Genomic DNA, 17,716 nt, shown 5'->3' with positions numbered 1-17,716 from the left:
TGCACCCCAGCAGAGTGCTCAAGTACCCAAAAGCTCTCATACCCTAAATTTTGAGAAGTCCTTTCCTTCCCGCCTCACCCAAGCCCCCATCCCAGTTTCATCCCCTAACTGTCTAGTTGATAATAAAAAATACTTTTCTGTTAATTACTGTTTCCGTCATGTTCTTTTAGAGGAGACTGTGTTTGAAGGGGGGGAAGGGGGTTGGTAATGTGACAGGACAATCATCTTTACCAGGGTACAGACACGGGGGCAGGATCAGCAGCAGGTCACACACACACTGCAGTCAGTACGCACCCTGGTCGGTATGGGAGGTGGTTTGCAGGTTCTGTGTGGGTGGGGGGGTACGTGACTTTGTAGCGGGGGAAGGGGGTTACAGATCTCATGCAACGGTCCCTGTCCTGGACCACAGAGCCACGCAGCAGAGGAATCTGTATCCGTCCTCCCCCACCAAAAGGCCACATAGCCCCCGCACACAGAGTCCCAAAAAGGAGGGATGGCAGGCTCTGTTGAAACATCCAGTCCGGTACTGCAGACCGCTCTGGGAGCAGGAGCCTGTCATTCCTCGAGTTTACAGGCGGTCTTTACATCACCGCACACCCTACCCAGCACAGTCCATGTCCCAGTTTCAACCCTGTAACGCAAAGTCATCAATAAAGAAACCTTTGTAAAGTTACACTGGAACATGTCTTTTATTTTTAAACGTGTGTTGGAAGTGGGGGAAGCGGGGTGGGCGGGGTATGTAACTGCAGATGCTAGTCAACAGTCACTTGGTAAAGAAACAGGGGCAGGTTCAGCTTCTCTGTAAAGAAACTGAACAGTCACAGGTCACGCTGCTCGCTGGTACTTGAAGAGTTCCTTGTCGCTGTGCAAGGCGCCTGCACAGAGCTTCACGAGCCAGGGCATTAGCGGGTAGGCTGGGTCCCCGACGATCACTATAGGCATCTGCACATCCCCAAGACTTATTTTGTGGTCCGGGAAGAAACTACCTTCCTGCAGGTGTCTAAACAGACCAGAGTTCCTGAAAACACGCGCGTCATGAACTTTGCCTGGCCACCCGACGTTGATGTTGGTAAAACGTCCCCCATGGTCCACCAGTGCTCGCAGCACCATTGAAAAGTAGCCCTATTTCTCAGCAGCTGACTGTGGAAGAGGTGGACGATAAGGTGCGAGGAGTTGACAACGGCCATAACTGCAGCGGATCCGTGCTCAAAGTGCTGTGGCGCCGGCGCTGTCAGTGAGCAGAAAAGTGCATGAACAGATTGCCCGCAGGCGCTTTCAGGGAGGGAGGGAGGGCGTGATTGACGGTTCAATGATGACAGTTACCCAAAGCCACCCTCGACACATTTCCCCCCCCCAGCATGCATTGGGGGGGAAATCCCAGAATTCCAATGGGCAGCGGGGAGTGCGGGAACTGTGGGATAGCTTCCCACAGTGCACCGCTTCCAAAGTCGACACTGGCCCCGTTACTGTGGACTCACACAGTCGAACTAGTGTATTTAGTGTGGATACACAACTTCGACTTCATAAGGTCGATTCCACAAATTCGAATTAAGTTGATTCGAAATAGTCTTGTAGTGTAGACGTACCCTCAGCGGCTCAGCTCTGAGCAGCTTGGGGTGGGTGAGTGAGGGAGTTTGACCCACATAATCCGGACGTCTCAGAGCACAGAGACGCGTCCTCCTGCCAGTCACAAGCTGGGGGTCAGTTTGCCAGGCCGGCCCATCTGCCCCACAGGGGGGAGTGGGATCCCATAATCCCCCACTTGCCCCAGCCTCTGCCTGCTCGTCTGACTCTGCCGGCTCCTGCGACTGGAAAAGGGGAACTGCCCCGTGACCGGCACTGTCAGAGACGGGAGACAGGATTGTGTCAGACCCTTGGGAGGGCAGCTGAGGTGAAGCCCTGGCCAGGGGCAGCTCTAGGCATTCACGCCTGCGGAAGGTCCACCGAAGCCGCGGGACCAGCGGACCCTCCGCAGGCGTGCCGCCAAAGGCAGCCTGCCTCCTGCCCTCACAGCGACCGGCAGAGCGCCCCCAGTGGCTTGCCACCTCAAGCATGCGCTTGGCATGCTAGTGCCTGGAGCCGCCCCTGGCCCTGGCCGGAGAAGGGCCCAGTGACCGGTGACTTGGAATGAACAAGCTGCAGGAGAGATGCAAACCCTGCAATACAACAGCTTAAGACCCAACACCACAGGAGAAAACTGCTCTAACAGCCACGCCAGAATCTCCCCCAGAGCAGAAGGGAGTCAGTGGACAGAGATCACGGAGACAGCAGGGTCAACAGCTGGGCAGGGCTCCCCCGACGCTGGGGTCCCGTCCCACGCTCCGGGTGTCTGCCCCCATGAAGAGCTGGAGGCAGAATCTTCTCTGATCTATGCTGTGGAGAGAGAAGAAAATCGTTCTGAGGCGGCTTTAGCTGTGGGGGTCCCAGCTAGGGTAGGGGGATGGGAATTCAGCTCTGGGCTTCCCCGACAGTGTCACCTATGGACCCCAAACTGCGCTCTGCACAGAAACCCCCAGTCCTGAGAGTGGGACAATGGAGAGAGCGTAACACCCCTACGCAGCTCCAGGTACCGGCCTACATCCCGGCCCCAGAGCCAGGCTAAGGGGCCCCAGTGCATGCTGGGACACTGGCTGAGCTCTGCTCTCGGGGTGACCTGTGGATGCTGTTCCGGCCCTTTGGGGTTCCCTGGGTTTGGCAAAGGCAGCGCGTGTCAGATAATCCCGGGGAGCCGGGGAAGGGCGACGGCTGGGGACGGCCTCGCAGATTCCCACAGGCCGAGGAATTGTCAGGCACAGAGTAACCAGCGATTGGGGCCCATCTCCAGTCACTGCTGGGCTCCCTTCTCCCCTGACGGGGACCCCCCCACGCACCCATAATGCACTGGGGCATCTGGGCCCCGTACCCAAGATTTACTCACTGGCTGCCAGAGCGTAGGGGCCTGAAACACAAGCAGAGAATGAGGGTCAGTGCAGGGGAGCAGGGCAACCCCAACCCCCCATACCCAGACTCAGGGCTCCCCGTGACCCCAGCTACACCTAGCCCAGGCCAGCCCCACCCCAGTGCCCCCGACAGCAATGACAGAGCCCACTCTGCCCCCAGCAGGGCCGGGTTACAGTCATCAGCCCTGCCCCATGGCCCTGCCCCAGCTCTCCTTGGGGGGGCAGTGGGAGGAGCCATTCCCCCTCAGGCTGGCTGGGCTGCCCCACTCCCCAGACCTCCCCACATCCCGGCTCCGCGGGGACCGGCTCTCACCTGCTGATTTTCCCCTCCACAGGACGACGCCGGCCCCTACGGCTCCAGCCAGAACCAGCACGGCCAGGACGATGGCGGCCAGGACCCCAGGGGGCAGGGGGCCCTTCTTCCCAGGGGCTGTGGGATGGAGAAGGGCCCAGGTCACCGAGGGGAGCAGCCGCTGGGGCAGCCACAGGCCTTTGCCTTGAACGTCTCCCCAAGGGTGTCTGCAGAGACCTGGCCCCAGGGGAGGGGAAAGGCTGAACCGGGAGGGTGACGGGGATGGGGCCAGAGGGCGGGTGCTCTGCCAGGTACTGCCAGACACACACGCCACACAGCAACCAGGCCCTTCCCTCGTAACGACATCAGCCTGTGGAACTCACTGTCACTGGATGCCACCACGGCCAAAAACTTAATGAGATTCACTGAGGGATCGGCCATTTCTGTGGGTCACACGAATACCCAGAGCTAGACCAGTTCACACTGACAATGGGCAGGGATATTGACCTTCCTGTGGCCCAGCCTCACCCCATCTCTGTAATTCCCATGGGGCTGTGCCCTGCCATTCACCCCCCCTTACCCCAGACGAGCGTGGGCTCCCCCAGGCTGCTGTGCTCCACCCGGCAGGCGTAGCGGTGCCCGTCCTGCTGCAGGGAGATCTCTAGGGACGACTGCGTGTAGTAGGTGCCGTCGGCGTTGGGCAGGATCCCGCTGGAGTCCATCTCCGCCAGGATGTCTTCTCCGTCCCGCACCCAGGAGACATGGATGGGACGTGGGTGAAAGCCCCTGGCGCGGCAGGAGAGGATGATGGAGCTGTCGGGGGTGTCTCTGCAGGAAACCGAGACCTCGGGAGGCACTGGAAGGGAGACACCACGCATGTGAGCCACATGCCAGGGGCTGGGACCATGTAACAGACAGAAGACAAAGGCTCCACATTGTGTGGATTACTCAAGTGTGTGTGAGACCTGATCTGCACCTGTTTACACTGATTTGTAAATGAAGCTAATTAATACGGTGTAAATCCTCTGATCACATTGGTGGTAGCTGAACTGGGTAGTTACCAGAACAGGCCTGGGCCCGGCTCTCCTTCGCTGCGCGCGATCCCGCGCTGTAACACGGCTACGTCCCGGCAGGCTGTCACTGGGCCACCCAAACACGCGTGTGCGATTCAGGGGCTCAGGGTCAGATTTCCCAACGCCCTTTGGTGCCTAACCCCAATGATTTCATGGGGAGCCAGGCGCCTCCGTTCGGAAATCCCAGCTGGCCCCTGTCTGCATCGTCAGGCGCTTAAATCCCTTTGTCATGCAGCCCCGAGTCCCTGCCTATGTCTTTGCCCTCGGCAGCTGCGGTGCCAGCGTTGGCCAAAACAAATTTTTCTTTGTATAGAGACAACATGCATCCCCCTCCCCCACCCCCTCCTCTTTCATACTCACAAGGGGCTGGGCCTTTTCCACACTAAACATGCCAAAAAAAACCCCCAACTCCCAACCCAGATAGGGAAGTGTGAAAAGTCAGGACAGGGGATTGGGGGTAATAGGATCCTATATAAGAAAAAGCCCCAGATATCGGGACTGTTCCTATAAAATCAGGACATCTGGATCTGGTCACCCTAAGCCCAGAGCTGGGATGTTTCAGCCCGAAAAGGGAAGTCTGAGGCAGCTGGAAGCTAACAGGAAAGGCCCTGCAGAATGGAGATGCCCAGGCAGCCAGAATCATCTAACAACCCATCTGCACTAATAACAACCCACAGCTCTCAGCTAGCACTTGTCATCGGTCATTCTCAAGTGCTTTACAAAGGACGTCATTGTCATTATCCCCATTTCACAGATGGGGAAACTGAGGCACGGAGTGTGGGAGTGACTGGCCCGAGGTCACCTTGCAGGCCAGTGACAGAGCTGGGACTAGAACTGAGGTGTCCTGAGTCCCAGCCCAGTGCACTATCCATAGGCCAGTGTTTCTCAGTGACTGGTTGTCACAGAGTCCCTGGGCGCTGCTCTGGAGCTGCTCCCCACTGAGCCAGGCAGGACTCTGGGGAGCCTCCACTCCCTCGGAGCAGCCTGTCTGCAGGGCAAGAAGCTCCCACGGCTTCACCTCCTGGGTCTCTCCTTGGAGCATTCAGCATCCTCTGCCCCTCCGTGCGCTTCCCCCAGCGAGTCCACCCAGGCGGGGTCCTGGGGGGGCCACAGGGTCCTGCCCCCCCACTGCGCAGTCAGTCGTGACTCAGCCAGCCAGTGACACAGAGGTTTATTCGATGACAGGAACAGGGTCTAAAACAGAGCTTGTAGGTACAGAGAACGGGACCCCTCGGCCGGGTCCATTCTGGGGCCCAGCGAGACAGACAACCCTGTCTGCCCTCACTTCCCGTCCCCAGCCAGCTCCCAACTGCAACCCCCTCCAGCCCCTCCTCTCTGGCCTTTGTCTCTTTCCCAGGCCAGGAGGTCACCTGATCTCTTTGTTCACCTTTAGCTATTTCCTTGCAGCGGGGGAAGGGCCCTGACCATTTGTTGCCAGGATACAGAGTGTCGGCCATTTATACACACTGGAGACTTAAGAAATGCATTGGGGAAACTGAGGCACCCACACAGTATTCAGAGGAAACATTAAGAACAGTCCCACTTCGTCACATCGGTCCGTGGCCCACGCCTGGTCCCTGGCAGCCTCGTTGCCTGGATTTCCCTGACACAGAATATTAATATGTAAAATGTAAAGGGCTTTTTCTGTACTTGCATTTGCCATCACTGCATCCATTCAGTTATTGCTGAATGAGAAATACCCAGGACCCATTGTTCCGTTTGCTCTCTCACGCGGTCCCTGGCGGTCCAGGAAGGCAGCAAGCCGGTCCCTGGTATCAGAGAGGTTGAGAAGTGCTGCACTAGGTCACACCGCCCCTCTGGACATGCCCACGTCCCATTGGAGTCACTGTGCCCCGTCGCCCCAACACATGACAGATCCCTGCTGCTCACTCACCCTGCCGCTCCAGCACCGCTCTCCCCTGCTGCACCAGGCGCCGCAGGGTCTCCAGGCACTCGGACTGCAAGAGCCACTGGACATACTGAGTCCAGGTCTTGGCCAACGTCTCCCAGCGCTGCTTCACGGGGACAGCCGGCTGCACGTCCGCAACCCACGTCCCCGTCTGGGCATCAAACCTCATTAAGTCCCCCCCGTCGTAGGCGTACTGGAACCTCGGGTCCACGGGGGTCTGGCCACTCAGGGCACAGCCCACGTGAACCTGCTCCGTGTGAATCCCTGTGGAGGAGGGAGAGAGCTCAGACCCTGCATTAAAATCAGGGAAAGGTGGGGGTCAGAGGGGGCTCGGCCGGACGGTGACACCAGGGCACTGAGATCCGGGAAATGTGGCTGTAGGTGGCTGGGGTTAGAGGGTTTTAACCCTTCCCAGTTCTATTCTGCCCTTTTGGAGAAGGGGTGACCAGACCTGCACGCAGTATTCAAGGTGTGGGTGCACCATGGATTTATATAGAGGCTTTATGATATTTTCTCTCTTATTTTCTGTCCCTTTCCTAATGGTTCCTGACGTTCTGTTAGCCTAGGGACAGGCTGTTTCTGCAGAATTGTTATTTTTCGTGAAAAAGTTTTGGTTTTGCCAGAAAACATTGAATTTCTGTTGGGGAAATTGAAAGGGAAGATCCTAGGGCTGCCGGGTCCCCTGCCTGGGATTCTCCTGAGATGGAATTTCTGAAAAGTTTCCTTCCCATAGAAACCTCCCATTTCCGACTTTCCTTCCAATCGGGAATGAAACCACTTCTGGGAATAACACATTTTCTGTGGGAAGAAAACTCCATGTTCCAGCCAGCTCTGGTTTGGGCAGCACCTGGCACAGCGAGGCCCCGATCCCCAGTGGGAGTGATTCTGAGCAGGCTGCTCTCGCGTGTCCATTAATAACAACGACTCTCAGCACTCACCGTCCGTCTGGTTGTGCAGCTGCATCCACCTCCTGATACCTCCTTTAGAATCCTCCTCATATGTCCAGAACTCCTGGGTCTTTTCCTGGAGATACTCAGCGCCCAGGGCCTGTTCTGCCCACTCGTGGGTGGCTCTGACCTCTCGCGTGTCACTGCTGTAGTTCGCGATCTGAACGTCATCCAGCCGGGCGACCATGATGAAGTGATGGGTCCCGTCTTCGTTGATGACGGCTGTGACTAGCACGGCCAGGCTGTGGCGCCCTAAAGCAACAAGACAGGAGCGAGGCTGAGTTAACAAGCGGCTTTGTCCCCTGCTCAGGGGACACCAGGGCTGCCCAGTGGGGACCAGCAGAGACCTCCCAGCCCCAGCCACGTCCCCCTGCCCTCAGCCCCATCCTGGGCAAGGGACGAGCTGGGATCTGCCAGTAACTCAGACTGCACAGAGCTGAGGGGGAATCAGGTAGGACGATCTCTCAGCCTGAGCCTCTGAAAGCCGGTGGCTTGTTTGGGGGGGGGGTGGGAGTCAGACATTGACCGGGGGGGGGGGTTAACTGCCCGATAAAGAACTGCCCCCCATGGCGAAATGCCCTGAGGATGGGAGGGGTGGATATGCCACCTGCCTACAGCGGAACCTGGGGTGTTTGTGACCCGTGTGGCTGTCTGCGGTGTGCGTGTGGGGCATGTGCGTGTGATGTCCGTACAGCTGGGGCGGTGTGGGTGTGGGTGTGCAAGGCCCTTCGGTGTCAGTTTTTACTGATTTTTACAAAAAAATTCCCGGAAGTGAGTTTACACTGACTTTTTACAGAAGTGAGTTTTAACTGATTTTCACCCCAGTTTTGGCTCACTCAGCTACAAGGAAATGCTGATTATGGTAAGAAAATCCAACCCATGACAGCAGGTCAATTTGTTGGTGTAACCCCAACTTTTGTTTCCACCTTAGCTGAGCCGGTGCCCCTCCATTCCCCCCCACACTGGGCTATCGCACAGCACTGCCAGAGCCGGGGTACCAGGGGTAACCGGAGCTCACCCATTTCCCATTGGTGACATGGAGTTTCGCTGAGGTTAGGTGACCCACTGCTGTTTTTCCCACGACACCACTGCCCGCGAGGGTCGCTGGGCCGGTCCCCCTCTGCTCCAACTTACCCCTATGGGTCAGGGGGGGATCTTGGGCTGGGGGTTGGGGATTTCTGGGAGGCCCCCAGAGAAGGATGGGGGGTTGTGGGGGGCTCAGGCCCGTGGAGGAGAACGGAGCCGAGAGGCTGGAGGGTTAAGGAGCAGAGCCCTTGGCAACAGGCCCTGCAGAAAGTTCGCGCTGGCAGGTCATCCCCCCCCCCACCATGTTTCCAGCTGATTTTCCCTTGTCTGCCTCCCCCCAAACCCCCCCAGATGCTGCTAGTGCCTGACCCCCTTCGCCCCGGCTCTACTCACCGTCTGCTGCTGCTGCCCCCAGCACCCCCCAGCACAGCCCCAGGGCGACACCCAGGGCCATGGCTCTTGTGCTGGGTCAGGGGTTTCCCCCAGTCTGGAGATGAACAAACCCCCCAGCTCCAGCCCCTGGGAATCTGCAGCACCCCCACCCCATCACTTTCACTTTCCCAAGTGTTGCCAATCACAAGCCCAGCCGGCCAATCAGAATGTGGGGCGGGATCTTGCTGGCAGTATCCCAGCAGAACTGGGTCTGGGAGGTTTCTCCCCAGAGCTGCAGGCGAAGACCATTCACCTGGCAGCACCCCAGGGAGGCTCTGCTAGCGGGTGCCAGGGGGGGACAGACTCCAGCACCTCGGGGGTCAGTCCCCACCCCCACAGCCTCCTGCACGTGGGAGACCAGCCGTCAATTCTCACAATGTCCTAGCTCCCAAGGCCAGACGGGCCCATCTAATCTGAGCCCTGCCTGGCCCAGGCCAGAGCCCTGCCCGGCATTCACTGCTGGTTGAACTGGGGCAGATCTCTTAGCAAACCTCCAGTCTCACACTGTTTGGGGTCTGTTCTGAAAGCCCCAGCTCCCGGAGTCCTGTGGGTCTGTGAGAAGGAGACTCTCCTCTTTGATTTTAACAAGCAGGTTCCTAGCCCTGGGGTTTGTGAAGAAAAGTTTGAAAACTTCAAGTGAGAGAGACTGAAAGGCCCAGAAACCAGGCAAAAAAGAAAGAAAGAAAGAAAGAAAGAAAGAAAGAAAGAAAGAGAAAGCCACAAATGTATTTTTCTTTAAAAATCTCTCAATTTTTAAGCTGAACGTGGTCAGGGCTGCAGACGCTGCAGACCGTGGTGTGAGTGACGTCCTCGGCACCCCTAGGCCAGTCGTTCTCAAGCTTATATGCTCGCTCCCCACTTCTTTGTGTCTGTAGCAGTTTCACACACACTAGTACACACATCGATATATGCGGTGACGGTGCCTCGCTTGAATCTGTTTCAGCCTCTTTGTGCTTCACTTGAGATGGTTTTGCTGTTGTTGCACAAATGAGCGAATGAGCCAGTGTAATAAGAGCAATAGCAAACCTGCGGTTGTGGGCCATGCTTACAACTAACCGTGCACCCCGCCTCGGAGCAACCGGGTTAACGTACCGATAGTAACGCCTGCGTAAGGCCCTGCAAGCTTAACAGAAACCCATCAAACTGCACCATGGCATCTCGAGTCTAATGCATGACCCTGCCAGCAGGTAGGGGATCTTGGGGGACAACTACTGCACTGGTGGGGTGCAAAATAAACTTTATTAAGAAAATGCAAAAACAGGGAAAATTCAATAGTGAGGGGTATGGGGGGTGTCAAGGTAGACAATTGGGGAGGGGTTTCTTTTAGTAAAGAGTATAGGGGGTTTCAATAGTGGGGTACAATACAGTGGGGTGCAATACAGTTGGTAACCAATTAACACTGAAGTATAAATGTAACAGGTAGCTAACAATTTCTGTGTAAAGGGTGTGTCACAGCAGCATATAACCAACTAACAGTTATGGGTAAAATGTGTTAAATAACCAACAACTCTAGGTAAAAATGTGTTACAGTGGTCATAGGCGGCAGGTTTGTATAATTTTTGGTGGGGCCCAAAATGGTGGTGCCCCCCGCTCCCGCCAGGGGCGGCTCTAGAAATTCCACCGCCCCAAGCAGGGCGGCATGCTGCGCCGCTTGCGCCGCCCTTCCCCGGTCCCACGGCCGGGGCAGAAGTGCCTGCGGATGGTCCCGTGGTCCCGCGGCTCCGGTGGAGCATCCGCAGTCATACCTGCGGGAGCTCCGTCCGAGCCGCGGGACCAGCGCACCCGCCGCAGTCATGCCTGCGGCAGGTCCGCTCCTCCCGGGGCTCCTGTGGACCTCCCGCTGGCATGACTGCGGAAGGTCTGCCGTAGCCAGATGCCGCCCTGCCAGGACAATGCTGCCCCACGCGCCTGCTTGGCGCGCTGGGGTCTGGAGCCGGCCCTGGCTCCCGCCCTGTAAGCCGATATAAAATGAAGCTACAATGCATCAGTGCCACAAGATTACAAAGGTCAATTAAAAGTGGAAAGTCAGAAGCAGCACTTGCCTACTTCAATATACAGTATTATATTTTGTTGCACCTGTTGTGATGAAATGGGAATGTCCTTAATATTTTCTCTGAATACTGTATGGGTGCCTCAGTTTCCCCTGCAAGATGCCAACTGAAGGTGTTGGGGACAAAGATCAGGTGGCCTCCTTGTCCGGAAGAGACACAGAGGCCAGAGGAGGGAGTGTCAGTTTGGAGCTGGCTGGGGAAATGGGGAGAGACCCAGAACTTGGTTCTGGGCTCCCCACCCCCCAAGATGGACCTGACAGAGGGGTTCTGTTTTCTGTACCTACAAGCTCTGTTTAAACTGTGTTCCCGTCATCTAATAAACCTTCTGTTTTACTGTCTGGCTGAGAGTCACATCTGACTGCGGAGTTGGGGTGCAGCGACCTCTGGTTGCCCCAGGACCTGCCTGGGCGGACTCACTGTGGAAAGTGCATGGTGTGGAAGGGCTGAATGCTCCGAGGTCAGACCCAGGAAGGTGTAAGCTTCTTGCCCTGGAGACAGTCTGCTCCGAGAGAGGAGGCTCCCCCAGAGTCCTGACTGGCTTTGTATGGAGTTGTTCCAAAGCATCACAGCATCCCCTTCCACACCGTGCACTTCCCAGAAGTCCGCACAGGCACTGACACTCCCTCCTCCAGCCTTTGTCTCTTTTCCAGGCATAGGAGGCCACCCGATCTCTCTGTTCTCCAACACCTTCAGTTGGCACCTTGCAGGGGAAACTGATTTGGGAGAAATGAAGTAAAAGCTGCCCAAACCGAGCTTGAGCACACCTGAATTTTGAGGTGTTCAAATCTGGAAGGCAGGTGTTGGGGGTGGAAGAGGGCTGTGGGCTCCATGGGGGAGCATGGCAGCAACTGTCTGGAGCTGCACGGAGCCAGACACGCTGGTCTGAGTGGCACAGTAAGCGGTTTGGGGGTTGGAGAAGGAGTAGGGAGTTCCGGGGGGCAGTCAAGGGACAAGTAGCAGGGGGGGTTGGATGGGGCAGAGGTTTGGAGGGGCAGTCAGGGGACAGGCAGCAATTGGATAGGCATGGGAGTCCAGGAGGTTTATCAGGGGACAGGTAGAGGGGTTCTGGGGGCAGTTGGGTGGGGTCTCAGGAGGGGCAGTTGGGGACAAGGAGAAGGGAGGTTTAGATAGGGGATGGGGTCCCAAGGGGCAGGGGTCTCAGGAGGGGGTACTCGTGGGACAAGGACCCGTGGTGCTTTTATAGGGGGTGGGGGTCCTGGGCGGCAGTGGGGGCAGGGGTCTGGGGAGGGGGCCAACAGTGGCCAGGGGCTGGGATTCAAAGGGCTCTGGGCTGCTGGCAGCTGCGGGGAGCCCTGAGCCCTTTAAATCCCAGCCACCTCCCCGGCTGGGATTCAAAGGGCTCTGGGCTCCCTGCCCCTGGGGCAGTGCAGAGCCCTCTGATTCCCGGCCGCGGCTGGGATTTAAAGGGCTCTGGGCTCCCCGCGCTTGCAGGCAGCCCAGAGCCCTCTGACTCCCGGCCGCGGCTGGGATTTAAAAGGCTCTGGGCTCCCCGCGCTTGCAGGCAGCCCAGAGCCCTCTGACTCCCGGCTGCGGCTGGGATTTAAAGGGCTCTCGGCTCCCCGCACTTGCAGGCAGCCCAGAGCCCTCTGACTCCCGGCCGCGGCTGGGATTTAAAAGGCTCTGGGCTCCCCGCGCTTGCAGGCAGCCCAGAGCCCTCTGATTCCCGGCCGCGGCTGGGATTTAAAGGGCTCTGGGTTCCCCGCGGTTCCGGGCAGCCCAGAGCCCTCTGACTCCCCGCCGCGGCTGGGATTTAAAGGGCTCTGGGGTCCCCGCAGTTGCAGGCAGCCCAGAGCCCTCTGACTCCCGGCCGCGGCTGGGATTTAAAAGGCTCTGGGCTCCCTGCGCTTGCAGGCAGCCCAGAGCCCTCTGATTCCCGGCCGCGGCTGGGATTTAAAAGGCTCTGGGCTCCCTGCGCTTGCAGGCAGCCCAGAGCCCTCTGATTCCCGGTCGCGGCTGGGATTTAAAGGGCTCTCGGCTCCCCGCGCTTGCAGGCAGCCCAGAGCCCTCTGATTCCCGGCCGCGGCTGGGATTTAAAGGGCTCTGCGCTCCCCGCACTTGCAGGCAGCCCAGAGCCCTCTGACTCCCGGCCGCGGCTGGGATTTAAAGGGCTCTGGGCTCCCCGCGGTTGCAGGCAGCCCAGAGCCCTCTGACTCCCAGCCGCGGCTGGGATTTAAAAGGCTCTGGGCTCTCCGCAGTTGCAGGCAGCCCAGAGCCCTCTGACTCCCGGCCACGGCTGGGATTTAAAAGGCTCTGGGCTCCCCGCGGTTGCAGGCAGCCCAGAGCCCTCTGACTCCCCGCCGCGGCTGGGATTTAAAGGGCTCTGGGCTCTCCGCAGTTGCAGGCAGCCCAGAGCCCTCTGATTCCCGGCCGCGGCTGGGATTTAAAGGGCTCTGGGCTCCCCGCGCTTGCAGGCAGCCCAGAGCCTTCTGATTCCTGGCCGCGGCTGGGATTTAAAGGGCTCTGGGCTCCCCGCGGCTGCGGGCAGCGCAGAGCCCTCTGACTCCCTGCCGCGGCTGGTATTTAAAAGGGGCGAAACCTAGCTCCAACTATTGGTGGAGCAGAGCCCCTGACTCTAAATATTCCTGGGGCTAAAGCCCCAGGAGCCCATATAAGTCGGCGCCCATGACAGTGGTGTAAATGTAAAATGTGAGGTGTGTCAGAGAGAAAAAGGGTAACCAATGGAGTTTTATGCTAGCGCTGCGGCGGGAGATTTAAACTCAGGGAGACACAGAGAGCAGACAGGCTGCAAATTTAAGCAGCAAAGAGACTGCAACAAGTCAGGGAGACACAGAGAACAGACAGGCTGTAAGTTTAAACAGCAGAGAGACTGGGAAGGCCCGGGGGGGGGGCACGGGGAGAACGGGGGAAACAATTATACAGAACACAGCAAGGTCTTTATCTATGATTTAACTTAACCAAGACTACACAAATTAGCAAGTAACAAAACACAATACAACAATTCTCTAAGCCTAACTTACAGAGTACAATGCTAAACCTAACTTAACCACAGCTATGCAAAATGAAATTACAATTTATCTAGACTAAAGGCTAAACCTAACCTAATGGGTGCAGCTTATACTAGGGGTAGTTCCAGATGGCAGAGTGGTGTGTGTCCAGGATACAGCTCCAAGGGGGGCGGGGGGTTAAGGTGGTGGCTGCAGCAGTGGGACGACTGCAAGTAGGCTGCCCAGGATAGAGTCCAGGGAGGCACAGCTTAGCAGCGGCACAGGTTTATTTCTAGCAGCAAAGGCGCTGCGGAGCTGGAAGCAGAGCAGTTACAGAACACAGACCACGGAGTTAGCTTGGGTCTGTCTGCTGGGGAAACAAGGCCAGCAGCTAGGACAGGGGGAGTTTGCCAGAGGGAGTTCTTACCAATCCCCAAAGCAGCAGCAGGAACAGCAGTTTCAGCATCAGAGGACGCAGAGAGGACTCGATTCGCTTACAATAATCAGGAGATCTCCAGGCAAAATTTGTTGTTCGTGGGAGGGGAGTTTAAAACGGGGGTACGCTCAAAAACAAACAAGAGCGGGGAGAGGGGCCCCCAAAGACCCTTAGCTGATCAGACCAGGTGGCAAAGCAAGGACCTTCTCCGAGGTCTGATCAGAAAATGTCTGGTTTTAAAGGCAAACTTAGGCAGTTTCCTGCCAGTAACTCTGATTGGTTCCCCTTAATACAGGGGAGGAGAGAAGGCTGCAGGTGAGCACAGAACATGCCTGGGCACGTTCTGAGCCACAGGTATGACTCATACACTCAGCTATTTGGCCACTTTAGGTCTTGCATTCCTGGGCAGAGCCCCCTACACAGAGCCGGGTCTGAACAAAGAAGCTAGACAAAGGAGCAAGACGCCCCCTCCCTGAGCAGAGTGATGGCTCCAGTCAGTCTGCACAAGCCATCCCCATGAGCAGGGCCAGGCTGTGACTTTGGTCAGTTCAGTGGCTGGGGGGGCGGCCAGTTAGCACAAACAGAAAGGAAGGGGGGGGGAAGCAGGGGGACAGCTGTAACAGACAATGCACAGCGCCACCTGCGGAGCGGCTCTGTCAGGCGGAATCAGCGGTGCTAGTTATTCAGCGGTGGGGGTACAATGTGCGCAGTGCGCTGGTTTTCCCTAAAAATTCTCAGCTTCTCCCCCGCACCCCGAATACATTCCGCACACCCCAGCTGACGAACCTCTGCCCTGCCTCACTGGGGCACAAAGAAACTGGATCCTGTGGGTCCCCCAGGACCTGCTGCCATAATAGTGGAAGTGAGACAAAAATAGAGCAGGTGTTGTGGGGCGGAAAAAGAAATTAAAAATTATCCTGCGCGGCAACCAACACGAACGCCCCGGGCAGCAGCCGCTGCTCCCCAGCCGCCCAGCTCTCAGGGCAGCGCCGCCGCCAGCAGCAGCGCCGATAGACGGGTTAATGCCGATTACCAGTAATGGGGGGGCGGGCGCGACACATTCCGTGAATGGTGGAGGGGGGGGAAACACGACTGGAGCAGTTTGCACACCACTGCCCGAGGCAGCCGACGGCAGAGCCAGGGATGAACCCACATCTCCCCGAGGACGTTCCCTAGATCCCACGGCAGCTGGGCCCTGGGATCACCAGTCTGCCCCGTACGACACCAGGCCAGAGAACTGCCCCTACATAATTCCTGGAGCAGATCTTACAGACAAGCAGCCAGTCCTGGTTCACAAACTGCCAGGGATGGAGAATCCCCCACGGCCCTGGGGCAGATGTTCCAGCGGTTAATTCCCCTCACTGTAAAACTCTGCTGCTTACGTCCAGCGCCTGCCCATGGGCTGTGCCCACTCCCAGCAGCCCCGTGAATCTCGGCAGAGAAGTGCAGCTGTTATTGCTGGCGGGAGAATTCTCCAGCCCCTCTGAACCCCCAGCCCCAGGCTGGGCTGGGCAGGGCCGCCCGGGGGCGGCAAGTGGGGCAATTTGCCCCAGGCCCCACTGGCACCCCCACGAGAATACAGTATTCTATAGGATTGCAACTTTTTTTTATGGAAGGGGCCCCCGAAATTGCTTTGCCCCAGGCCCCCTGAATCCTCTGGACGGCCCTGGGGCTGGGCCTGACACAGCAGGGGGGCTCGTACCCAGGCCACACTTCTCAAAAGGGCCCCTGGCTTTGGGTGACACCTCGACCCTCCCGGGGCGCGTGAACCAGAGCCAGCCCTAAGGCCCCTGGGGCTCACAGCCGCCCTTCCGCCTCACTGCCCCCTGCAGACACCAGGGCACATGGTGCAGCTGGGCCCTGGGTCCCCGTGCCTCAGCCCCTCCCGTACTCACCCCCAGCAGCCGCTGCCCCCAGGAGGCACCAACAGACCCCCAGGGCGACACCCAGGCGGCGGCTCATGGTTCCTGCCCTGGGGAGGGGTCTCACCCTCTGGCCTCGGGGAAGCAGCGGGCGAGCCAGCCGGCAGCCCCTGCAAACAGCCTGTGCACTCTGCTCACTGCACACCCAGGCAGTGCCAGGACCGAGGCCTGACCGGAGCAGGGAGCAGCCGTGTGCCAGGTACGGCTCCCTGCAGGGCGTGACGTGAGCTGTGTGCACAGCTAATCCTGGCACCTGACCGGCCAGCGTCCCCGTGTGCCCCCTGCACAGGACTCAGTCACCAACCAGCAGCCACCTGCCTCCCTGCAGCAGGACAACGCTGGGAGCAGACAGCATCCATGGGCGCTGACCCGGCGCTCTGCCAAAGGCCATAGACCCCCCGGTGCAGGGAGGGTCCCCGCGTCAGACACGCTGTGGGAGAAAGTCCTGATTTCCTCATGCTGCAGCCCCAGCCAGACAGCCTCAGTCGGTCCCACTCAGTCACGGGGAATCCTCCAACCAGGGGCAGCGGCTGTGGCAGCTGGAAGAGCGGAGGTCACTGATTGGCTGGAGGCTTGATCACCATCTGTGATGAGGTGAGTGGGTGCTGTAACGCCAGGCAGGGGAGGCCCCTTGTGCCCAGGCTGGGGGTGGCTTTGTTAGCAACACTGGACAGACCCCCATGGGCCCGTCCAGCCCAGGATCCAGATCAGACCAATGGGCGCATCTAGCCTGGTACCTTGGCACCTGGCCTTGCAGAAGAACACCAGGCTTTCCTGTCTAGAGAACTCTGCAGCCATGAAACGTGGTGCCCGGAGTTCTGAAAAATTCCATCTCATCATTAAAGTCAATTATAGGATTCTAAAAAATGATCCTGTATAATGGGTTATCCTGTGGAACTCCCTGCCACATGATATAAAAGGCAAGAGCTAAGGATACCAAACAAGTCAGAACATTTCTATCTAATGCTGCAGCAGCTGAGCACCTCACAATCCTTTTATCCTCGTGCCCCCTTGGCAACAGGGAAAGGCTATTATCCTGATGGGGAAACTGAGGCCCAGAGAGGCTAGGGTCACCCAGGAAGTGTGTGGCAGCGCCAGGTCTCCCAGGCAGGCACCCTAACCACTGGAAGGCCACAGGCACACTCAGAACAACTAGCTGTACACCGGGATTCAAAGATGTAACAGATATAAATCCCCTAGCTCAGGGCACAGGCCAGTGACTAACCGAGGGGTTGGAGGTGTGAGGGGCACAGACTGATTCGGGGGGGCTGGTCGGCCTTTGGCTTCACCGGCTGGTATCCACCACCCTGGGTCCCCAACGCTCTGGATCCACGTTGCTGAGGGAAATAAATGACCATCGCACAGGTCAACTTTCCCTCGACAGCCGGCAACTGCCAGGTCTGGTGCCCGTCACTGGGGGACGCGGGGGCAGTTCTAGTGACCAGCCCTCGGGGGAGGGGCTCTGAGTCTCCTCCGGAGCCCTGACGTCTGGGGAACAAACAGCCGAGCCGCCCACGTTCCAGGGTCTATGTTTTATTAGCTCAATAGCCCAGCAAAAGCTTCAGACAAGATATGTACAAATGGAAGAACATGAAATCGTCCAGTTACTTACTGTGCTCAGGCAGGTTCACTAAACCACCCCACGTGCATTAACAGCCCCCGCTAAGGGCTACGTAGCACTCCGGGAGGCGGCGGATCTGGGTCGCTAGCAGCACCGCAGGCA

At 58.0% G+C, this 17,716-nt stretch overlaps 1 protein-coding gene across 1 annotated transcript; it reads right to left on the bottom strand.

Moving 5' to 3' along the window:
• Nucleotides 1–2,033: 2,033 nt before the first annotated feature.
• Nucleotides 2,034–7,473, bottom strand: LOC120394838 (class I histocompatibility antigen, F10 alpha chain-like). Its single transcript, XM_039518998.1, has 5 exons — nt 7,152–7,473; nt 3,812–4,087; nt 3,253–3,369; nt 2,918–2,938; nt 2,034–2,373 (listed from the first exon to the last, which is right to left on the bottom strand). Exons 1-5 carry the CDS (start codon nt 7,345–7,347, stop codon nt 2,369–2,371), a joined length of 615 nt encoding a protein of 204 aa, XP_039374932.1. The 5' UTR covers nt 7,348–7,473; the 3' UTR covers nt 2,034–2,368.
• Nucleotides 7,474–17,716: the final 10,243 nt, after the last annotated feature.

Source organism: Mauremys reevesii, unplaced genomic scaffold (assembly GCF_016161935.1).
Source record: "Mauremys reevesii isolate NIE-2019 unplaced genomic scaffold, ASM1616193v1 Contig8, whole genome shotgun sequence".
NCBI classification, from domain to species: Eukaryota; Metazoa; Chordata; order Testudines; family Geoemydidae; genus Mauremys; species Mauremys reevesii.
The sequence above is the reverse complement of the archived record's forward strand: the minus strand, read 5'-3'. Positions and strand labels throughout refer to the sequence as shown.